At 39.0% G+C, this 10,985-nt stretch overlaps 2 protein-coding genes across 2 annotated transcripts; one reads left to right on the forward strand and one right to left on the reverse strand.

Moving 5' to 3' along the window:
* Window positions 1-9,505: 9,505 nt before the first annotated feature.
* Window positions 9,506-9,985, forward strand: LOC129240101 (uncharacterized). The gene is made up of 2 exons (XM_054875608.1): window positions 9,506-9,574; window positions 9,713-9,985. Exons 1-2 carry the CDS (start codon window positions 9,563-9,565, stop codon window positions 9,983-9,985), a joined length of 285 nt encoding a protein of 94 aa, XP_054731583.1. The 5' UTR covers window positions 9,506-9,562.
* Window positions 9,986-10,110: 125 nt separating this feature from the next.
* On the reverse strand, window positions 10,111-10,535 carry LOC129243069 (uncharacterized). Its single transcript, XM_054880162.1, has 2 exons — window positions 10,471-10,535; window positions 10,111-10,401 (listed from the first exon to the last, which is right to left on the reverse strand). Exons 1-2 carry the CDS (start codon window positions 10,480-10,482, stop codon window positions 10,204-10,206), a joined length of 210 nt encoding a protein of 69 aa, XP_054736137.1. The 5' UTR covers window positions 10,483-10,535; the 3' UTR covers window positions 10,111-10,203.
* Window positions 10,536-10,985: the final 450 nt, after the last annotated feature.

Here is a 10,985-nt window from a genome sequence, read left to right on the forward strand (position 1 = left end):
TACTTGCGCTTTGATTTACATTTGATGAATTGATGCGAAAGCTTTGCGGTTTCGAATGCTTTGTAGATACGTATGAGGCATGTGAGTCGTAGGTGTTCCAATTTGGTATTAATATTAACACGAGCTAACCAGCACCTGTAGATTTTCTGAGAAGTAGTTGAGTAGACTTCGTGATAACACGAATTTGTTGCATAGCTACATCTGGCTGAATTTCAGTAATGACTACTTCTCATTATTTTTATTTTTTTTTATTTTTATTTTATTTTTTGTATGTATACATTTTGCTATTCTATTCTCTCAAATACTCCTCTCGTCCAAGTCGCAGCGCTATATACAATATGTAAGAGGATGGAATGTTATGAGCCTTGCCTGGTTATTTTTTATCGAGAGAAAGTTCAGATTCTAAATGTCTGCGGGTATTAAAATATAAACTATTGACAAAAGTTGTTTTGGGCTTTAAAGCTGAAAATTTGATAATATGGTTTTATGCCGGTTCTGAAGCAAGCAAAGTGCTTGCACCTTTGCATCTGTAATTGTCTCTGTGTATTAGGCACTGTGTCCCACTACGCTAAGTCTCTTTCCATGCTTCATAGAGGTATTTTGTTTTGTCCTCATTACCCAATCAGTCCAACTCCCGTTGCTGCCTTCACTTAGCTGAAGAAAGCAACGAATCCAAGACCTTCTCCACCTGATTTTTCCAAGAGGAGGCCCTGCTTCCTCTTTCTCTGCTACCACAAGCTGGCACCACATCAAGTGCTTTCAGAGCCGGAGCCTTTGTTTATTTTCAGATGACATGAGCCAGCCAATGAATCTGATTTATCTTTATTTACTGCACTATGCCTATGTTGTCGTAAAGCTTATACAGCTCATTGTTCTATCGCCTACGATACTCGTGATCGCTAACGAGCAACGGTCTAAAAATCTTTCGCTGAATCTTTCTAATATATTAAACACTCCATCCTCACGGACGTTTTTGCGCCATACGTTAGGACATCATGCGCGCCCTTATAGAGTCTTAGTTTTGTTCGTCGAGAGAGGACTTTCCTACTTAATTTCCTGCTTAGTCCAAAGTAGCACTTATTGCCAAAAGAAATTCTTCGTTGGAGAGGCTCAAGGTTAAGATTATTATGGGTGTAAACGCTAATTCCTAGATAAACGAAATCTTTTACAACCTCGAAATCATAACTGTCAACATGGACGTGGGTGCCGATAGCCGAGTGTGCCAACCAGACCTATTCGCTTTGCTTCTTTATCCAGCTCGGAAAAGGCAAAACTAACAGTGCGGTTGTTAAGGCATTTAGTGCTTGCTATCAAAATGGATATTGCGACATGCCAAACGTTTGCCTGCATTTATGTAAACATTGTACTCGTTCGATGGCCATACGAAACTCTTAAATGAATCTTCTTTTTGGACATTTTTATTAATTTACTGCTCATTTCTTGAGAAAACGACTCAACGGATATGGTATGGTATTGCTCTAGAAGATGCCCTTAGCTTTATTACCTTCCAAAACAGGTTATGGCTAAGGCGGTCGTAAAGAGTACTAGAAAATTAGTTCTATGACCAAAAAATGACTCTTAGCTGTTTTTGAAATTTAATTGTTTAACAAATTTATAAATTAATTTATTATGTATTATATTTATGTTTAATATTTATCCATATTTATTGGAAAAGCTATTGAGTCAAAACAAATCTCATTTTACACTCTTACTGATACATATAACAAGAGCATCCGATAATACATACATCCTGTGAGACAATCAGCACTACCCTATCTATATACTACCAGGTCAGCGGCATAACCGTGGGTGTGGAAACGTGGATTGTTCAGTTGGTGGAGAAGTTCATCCGTTACTAGTGTCCACATTAGAGGAGAGTGTACTCTCCCTTGCGGGCAACCTCTTGCGGCCTTGATAGAATTTATTCTTCCTCCTAGTTCTGCATTGATTATTCTAGGATCTAGATCCACGTTTCCACACCCACGGTTATGCCGCTGACCTGATAGTATACAGTAGCCTGGTATGAGGGGACCATTTCTAAACGCATGCAACAATCCCTTAGTATAGTAAACAAATGGTGCACCACCAAAGAGTTTTCTATTAACCCAGCGAAAACTGCGCGAATGCCGTTCACCAGAAAAAGGAACATCAACATCCTCTCCGAAATTAATCAACTCTTCAACTCTCCACAGAAGCGAACTATGTTGGCATCAACTTTGATACAACGCTCACTTGGAATTCTTATCTTGAGGGAATTACTGGAATTACAAAAGCTACAAGAGCTTCCTTTGCTTGCACAAGCCATTTCGGAAAAACATGGGGACTGAACCCTCAAAGGACTTGCCGGACATTCACTACAGTTGTTAAACCTGTAGTCACTTACGCTTATGATCTATAGTTAAGCAAAGAAAGGCGGTAAATGAACTCAACAAATTGTGCCGCCTCCTCCTCCTATTTGTGGCGTATGTCTTGATGTTGTTCCACAAATGGAGGGACCTACAGTTTCAAGCCGACACCGAACGGCCGATATTTTTTATGAGGAGCTTTTTCATGGCACTCGGAGGCTTGCCATTGTCTGCCGACGAGCAACCGCTATTAGAAAAAAGAAAGAAAATATGGTAATCGGCCGGTGCAAGGTCCGAGCTCTTGGAGTGCGACTTTGAGGACTTGTGCAACATGGGGTCTAGCGTTGACGTGAAGGAGTATGGTTTGACCATGTCGATGAGGTATTTTCAGTCGAATAGCCTTATTCACGCGGTGTAGCTGGGCAATGTAGAGCTCTTTGTTGACCGTGGCATTATTATCGAGCATTTCCCAGTGCACTATGTCCTCCCAATCTCACCAAACACATATCGTCTTGGATGACGATCCGGCCTGTCTTTCGGCTTTGACGTATCTTCTTGAGACACCCACTCCTTTCCTTGCTTCATATTGGTGTATAGGCACCATTTTTTTTCTCTCGTCACGATGCCGTACAAAAAAAATCGCTGTTTACCACCGTGTACTGCTCGAGGGCGGGCGAGATGCTGAGAAACAATTTGAAGGCTACTTTCTTCGTTTTTTTTTCTAGCTCGTGAGGCACCTACACAACCAATTTGTCGGTAAATTCCATTATCCAGTTCATTTTTATCACCAATTCACGACTGGTTTGGCGACCGTTCTTCTTCAAAAGTGATTTGAGTCGTCGTTCATCGAATTCAGAAGGCCGCTGCGTTGTAAAAAAAAGAAAATATAAAAATGCTATGAACTTATTCCCCAATCGAATATGTATCTTTATGGGGGCATTTTATAAAAAAAACTGAAAAAAAGTAATGGTTGGGTACCCGCCCTATCATTTTTGGCAGTCAACTTTTGGAGTCAACTTATATCGATGCATCTGTTACGCTGGATGCAGTTTAATGACTCGGTAAGAGCATAGTTGGGCAAGTATGTGCAATGTCCCGCCAGATGCCTTTGTTTCATATCTAAATATACTTATATATTTTTACAAAAGTAAACGCGTATGTATGTATATAGAAATTGCATAAGCACAATAGCGTTTGTACCGGTTTCTTGCACTTCTCGTGTTATGGGTAAATGGTATATCCAGAATATGTTCAGGTGCCTTATTGTTTTAGAGTTCATCACCGTTCATCACACTTTATTAACCAATACTCACTAAGGTCAAGCGCATCTCTTTATGGTTTGGTTTACCTATTATGTGTGTCTTATAAATAGGTATGGGTTCTGTTATTATGCGGGACTCCATCATATATTGAGTTTCAATTTAAAGCATTTCTGTGTGAGCTTGTGCAGGGTGATTTCATAAGACTGCACATTTTCTTTTGACAAAGCATAACGAAATTTAAAGCGTATGATTTCGTTCCTTAGCTCTGAAATCATTTCGGGCTTATTGGTATGGTCTCCACATTTCATTAGCCCCAGTGAAAGGAGTCCAATGGTGTGAAACTGCAAGATCGCAAAGTTCATTTGTCTCGTTGCTTCGTAAAATATTCGTGCCATTATTTCATAAGCTATGTGGCTGTGTTTTGTTGAAACCATATATATTTTTCAAGTCCATGCCACCTAATTCAGGTCATAAAAAGTTTGTTATCATAGCACGATAACTTTTGCTGTTAATCGTAAGTGCAGTTCGATGACTCCGCCAGCCCAAAAACTGAACAGAAACTTGTTGTGGGTGCGCAGATTTTCTTGAATTATATGTGGATTTCATGTGTTTCATCGCATTGCAGAACGACCATTTTCTAAAGCATTTGAATTACTTTTATGCGGAGTTTCGCTCCGTGATTCAATTTCCCAAAGCCTATAGTACCAATTGTTTGATAAAAAATAAAAAAATATAATTAACGTACCACAAATAATTTCTGTTGAAGGTCTGCATCCATTTTGTGTCACCCTATGCTTCGTGTGCTCAAGCATTTTGTTGTTGTTGCCAGTATTCAATGATATACATACTATGCTTATAGCGACATTAATATATGCCGTGGCAGCAACACATTGAACTCTATTGGCGTTCAGCGAATACATCCATCCTTTGTCATCCAACTGCAGTTGTTGCAGATGTCCAGTTCATGAGTGTGTGTGATTGAGTGTTTTGTACACGGTCAAAACAAAAACGTCCGGTTTAAAAGCTCATTAGTCTAGCAAAAGCATACATTCCATAAAACGTGCGAGGTATGGGTCAAAATGCTTACGGAATGGGGTTTATTTACCTCGTAATTGTAACTTAGCTTCATTGACACTGGGTATAATGAACTGTCGCCCATACGTATAAGTACATCTAAGTTGGTTATAAAAGAGAAAAAGTAGTAGGAAAATTTGTAAAAATTGCGGTGAGACCTAATCTTTTAGAATATATTTATGTATTCAAGAGAAATTTTTTCAAAAATCTCATAAATTTTTTTGGCCATTATTTTACAGCGGATCTAACATTTTTTTAGTGACTATAAATTTATTACATATTATATTAGCAACAATTATGTGGATTATCATGGTGCGTAAGTATTTAAGAATATTATTTTCAAATCAAGGAATGTCCGCAAGTATGTGTTGATTTAATGATGAATGAAAAAAGTTATTATATATATGTATATATATACATTAGGCCCGGTCGATTTGCGGGGAGGCAAAAAAATCGCCGATTGCTCTGTGAAAATCATATTCTAGGAATCAAAATAAGAAACTTTGCCAATGGAACCATACCTCTAAAACGAATTCTGATGTCCCCCAATTTGGGTCGAACTTTTAGTGTCTTTTGTAGGGAGGCAAAAAAATCGCCCATTGCTCTGTGAAAATCATATTCTAGGGATCAAAATAAGAAACTTTGCCAAAGGAACCATACCTCTAAAACGAATTCTGATGTCCCCTTTGTTTTTGACCATAGGAGGTTCGTTCAAAAAGTGGGCAGCCTTCAGAAAATAGTCATAAAAACATAGAATTAATACATCATGTTTCGGCTTAACTTTAGTAAAATTTCAAAAAAATAAATTAATAATTGGAAAATTTATCGCTGTTGAGCCTGAGTGGAGCCCGTTTCTCCAGAAGCCCCTTGCGGTGATCATCACAAGTCCTTGGAGATTCAATTAAAATGAATCGGGCAAGAGAAATTAGTTTTATTAATAGAGAATCTTCCGAATTCTTTGACATCAGCCTCCTGGTCACAGCGACATTGCGGGAAACTGTGAGGCGGATGAGCTGGCCAGACAAGGGACATGTGAGATGATTTCCCCGCGAAGGGAGAAAATTGGGATCCCCCTGACTACCTGTGGTCTGCTCCTGGAAAGATGGGCATCGTGCCAGCTCAGCGAGCGCTGGGCAAGTACACAAACGTGTAAGGTCGCGAAATCCTTCTGGCCACGTGTGGACCGGAGGCGTTCGGGCGAGCTTCTGAGGCTGATAAAATATCGGCCCTCTAATCTAGTGGGTTCTCTCACAGGACACAATGCGCGAGGAATGCATGCTGTGAGGCTCGAGTCCTTTTTGCGCTGGATGTATGGAGGATGAGGTGGAATCATCTCAGCACCTTTTTCTTAGCTGCCCTGCTCTGGCGGGGCTTTATTTAATAACTAATTAATTACCAAATAATTTAGGTGTTTTTAACTGATTTGCAAATAGGTGAAATAAAAACCATTTTCCATCTGTCTAAGAAAACGTCTATTCCAAGGTTGTTGAATATTAAAGTTACTGGTAAATACAGAGAAAAAACGGGGAGAGAGTATGCCCCCGAACCATCAGTAGCTTGCGCAGATTTAAGCACATCTCCTTCAATAATACAAAATTCCTCGATATAAACCACCTGATGAAGAAGTTTGATCTGATTTATGACGCTTTACAGCTATTGTATTCTCGTATGTGACCAAAAAAGTGTGGAAATAAGTTGCAATTGTTCCATTACATTCCACAGAGTTGAGGATGCTATTCACTTTCTTCTTGGGACTGAAAAAAAAAATTGTAAAAAAATTCTTGAAAATACCCTACATTTTCGAGCTATAGACCACCGCGACCCCTTAATGGAAATTCCCGCATTGGGGGTACTTTCCTGAGCTTTATTCCCAAAAATACAACGGAAAAAGAGCAAAAAAGAAGGACAGAACAAAAAATGTTGCAAGTATCGAATGTGTAAATTCAAAGTAAGTGCTGAGTACGCAATGAAAAAAAAAATTGTGTTGCAAGTATCGAGTATGTGGAAGAATCGAGTTTCAACTGTATGCATATGCAATTCTTTGTATTGGAATTAAAAAATTCCATAGCAGTGCTAAATTGTAAAGCGGCGTTTAAAAAGTCTGTCTATGTGGTTCTTCATTTTAGCTTCAATGTAGAATTCTGAAGCTGGTTATAACCTTAGAACAGGCGTGGAACACATACCATAACTATGAATATATATTATATATGTAAACATGTATTGTACCTGTGCAAGTACTTCTGAAATGTTAACGATTCTGGTATTAAAGGGAGTCCGACAATGTTGAAATGTTTGGTCATCTACTAATACGAAGGTAGCCTTTTATATTTTGCGCCTCTGCAACACTCGTGATGAGCTGGAATTTGATACTTTTATCGAAAGTTTGGTATTTTTAAGCATAAACTTACAAATAACGTTTTCCTTTAAGAGCTTTATTGATTCTTTTTTCAGTGACTTGAAAAATTCATCTCGCCCATTAGATGCAAGTAACTTATGAAAATGCTTGTAAGGTGTTCTATTATGATTTTTGACGTCGTTTATAGAGACAGGAGTGCATTGATCAATTTACTTCGACTTTTGGTATTGAATCACCACACTTAGTCTCTGTGAATCGTTGGTTCCAAGAGTTTCAATGCGGCCGTCCATTCTTGCAGGATGAATTTCGTGGAGTACGTCAAAAAACGGTGGTTGTGCCAGAAGCAATGGATGATGGGCGTCAATTAATAACACAAAATCATCATGTGACAAATCGCGAGATACAGGCATCCTTGAGAGCAGCATACATTAAATATTACATGAACATTTGTCCGTCAAGAAGAATTGTTTTCGTTGGATACCAAATAATTTGACAATTGCAAATTAACAGTGCGGATATTTCACGACTTAATTCAACAAAAGTTGTTCGTAGGAGAAACTAGTAGAGAAACTAGTAGCATATGCAGATGACATAGCCATAGTAGTGACAGTCAAATACCTAAACACCGTGAGTGACATAATGAATAATACACTCGCAGCAGCACAAATGCTGATAAAACGGATATGATACTTTTTACTAGAAGGTACAAGATCCCCTATTGGCTATCTCCGAAGCTAAAAGACGTGGAACTAACTCTTAAAAACCACACAAAGTACCTTGGATTAATTTAGATTGGTAAACTATCATGGAAGTACAATATATTAGAGAGGAAGGAAAAGGCCAGAAACGCACTATACGCATGTAAAAAGATGCTGGGAGTTACATGGGGCCTATCTCCTGCTATAATGTATTGGTGCTACTCAGCTATAGTAAAGCCAATATTACTATGCGTTGCTCTGGTGTGATGGACTGCGCTAAGAAAACCGACATATAAAAAGCCTATGGAAAGTATTCTACGCCTTGGTGCACTCTGCACAACAGGTGTATTGAGAACTACTCCAACGCAGCGCTTGAACTCAACTTGTCACCGATTGATATTGCGGCAGAATGTCTACCAGCTAAATCCGCCATAAGACTCAGCACGACAGGCGAATTTACCTGCAAAACATTCGGACATAACTCAATAGGCATGAGTTATAGGGTCCAAACGGGCTATAGGTATGACTCCGAAATGCAATTGGGTGAGGAAATTCCGAACAACAATAAAATAATAGGGATGGAAAAGAGGAATGAAACCTAACCCAAATACTCTTAATATATTTACTGATGGCTCGAAAATGTTGGGCGGAGTAGGGTCTTTTGCAAGAAACTCCTAAAATAAATATATATTTACGTTGAAAGCCAACCTGCAATAAAAGCAATAAACTCATATTACTCATTAAGAATTACAAACAACGATAGCTGCAGATTTTGCAATGAACTAGAAGAGAGGGAAACGCTAGAACACCTTCTATATTCCTGTCCTACATTAGCCAGAACCAGATTAAAATGCTTAGGAGCTTTACAATGTCAGAAGTTAGAAAACCTCTCGGGGATAGAGCTCCAAAATTTACTTAGATTCGCAAAAGACACAGACGAATTACAAGATGTCACTACAAAGAAACGTAAAGGACTAGCTCCATCTGGTAACACTAAGGATCAATAAGTCTGTGTGATGGCTTTCAGCGAGCCAGGTCAACCTAACCTAACCTATTCGTAGGAGAAGCACCTGTTCCGCCAGAGAAACTTCAAACAACCAATACTGAGTGGTACACAATTATTTGTTTGGTTGAAGTTTTTGGAGAATTAGGAAAAACCAGCCGCTGAAGACGAATTATTCTTCTCCAAGGCAACGCAAGCTCTCACATATGGGCTGAATTTTTGAGCACTGAAAATCTCAAATTAATGGTGCATTAATATCACAACTCTGATTTGGCACCTACATATTGCAAACAAAATTGGAGGTCAACGTTCTTGAACTCCTGGAGAAGCTGTTGAAGATGCTTTTAGAGGTAGCCACTTCTGGGCTTTTAAAATTAGTTCAAACGAATGCAGAATTGACTTCCAAGGAGAATATTTTAAAAAACAATAAAGTCAATTTCATATTTTATTGTGTTTTTGTTATTGAACCAAAATATAAAAGGCAACCCTCGTACGTAGCTGTAACTTTAATTTCAGCCTTCCAGTGTCTTATGTTCAGCGTATTCCTTGTCTTCTATTTTAGTAATTACTAGGATTGCAAGAATGTCTGTAATGGTACTGGCCATAATCAACGTGACAGCAAGTGAACCTTTAGCCAATGCAGTGACCTTAAACGACTGTCCTTGGCGTTGCAGCAGCCATCGTTCCTTCTGCAATGTCCAGCAAACAGTAGGAGTAGAAGCCATTCTATAAAAGCGCGATCGCATTGCCGATGGTTATAGCAGTGCGCTTGCGGCAGCTTGACAAAGAACTGTCTAGAGGAAGCGGATAAATCGTGAAAAAACATGCAAAAATTGGTACAGCATAACGCAATTAATTTTTGTAAAGAACGGAAAAAACTTTCGTTATTGTGTTGTTGTTCTATCTAAGCCTGTTTTTTGCATTTTTTTATACTATAATTCATATTCTTGTTGTTAAAATTCTTTTACTTGCAGTTGATCTTAGCCTGCCTATTGGGCACTGTTGCTTGGGCCACTGAAGTTTACTACACGCCCGCTGCTACTGCCGCTGCAGCTTATTATGCACCGCTCCCCATAGCAGTGCCTGCAGCACGCAGTGCTGCCATTGTGCCATTGGCCTACTCACGCATCCAGGCAGCTGTGCCACTGCCAGCTGTAGAAACCTACAACAGCGTGCAGACACCGGATTCTTTCCAGCAACAATATCGTTCTGACTACAAACCGGTCACCTATGAATTTATACATTGATTGGCAGAAAACACTTGAACGAAAATTCCAAAGGATGTCGTATAGATTTACGTAAATGCATAAAACCAAGTGAAATAAAACAAAAATGAAGCAAACACTTATTTTTACTTTTTAAGTAGCAGCGGTTTATTTAACAGGCAACTATGGTAATTTTATAAATTTGTTTTCGTTTACTTCTGCTGCTTTTGCCCATACAGTCGATGACTCCTGTCGCTGACTCAATGCAAGCCATGATTTAATATGGTGCCATGCAGCAGAGGTGTAACAATTTGATGTGTGGTGACCAAGGGTTCCACAATATGCACCGCAGCAGGCAACGCAGCAAGGTGTTCCTCGCGATATGTAGTTAGGATAGGTGCGGAGTGCAGGAACCCTGGACGGGCAAATGCCATGGCAAAGAAGGAAATCAAAATGAGCTGAAATGTGAATAGGCGGGTAGTGACTGTATTAGACCTTCCTTGCTTTGTAATATTTATGAAACTTACCAACTTAAACATTTTGCTTACTGGAGAGTCGTTGGCAAATATACTTCTAACTGTAAAGTTGGACACTGTTTGAGTTAATGTTGCCTCAAACGGTTGTTCTCTGCGCTTATATACCACAATTAACTGCGGCGATATTAAAATGTTTGTGACACTGGCTGCATATGTTTGTTGCACTTTTGTGTCTTCCAACATGAAGTTGGTTGACAATTGTCTACCATACATACTTTGAAACTCTATAACTATTTTTGATAGTTTTTGAAGTGAAGCCGCTTGCAGTTTTCGGTCAAATGTTGCAACATCAAAAGTAGTATCATGTTCTGTGGCCAGGTATGTGTGATGTGCGTTGAGAATACACATGAGACATATATGCACATTTACATACATACGATTCTCAAGTTGCAGCTATGCAAATTTGTACTTACTCATGTTTGAGTTACCGAACGATATGCAACGTTGACTTTGGTAGAGTTTAAGGGCAACAAACATATAAAGTTTTACTTTAATGTTGAACTCCA

This window comes from Anastrepha obliqua, chromosome 3 (assembly GCF_027943255.1).
Source record: "Anastrepha obliqua isolate idAnaObli1 chromosome 3, idAnaObli1_1.0, whole genome shotgun sequence".
Taxonomy (NCBI): Eukaryota; Metazoa; Arthropoda; class Insecta; order Diptera; family Tephritidae; genus Anastrepha; species Anastrepha obliqua.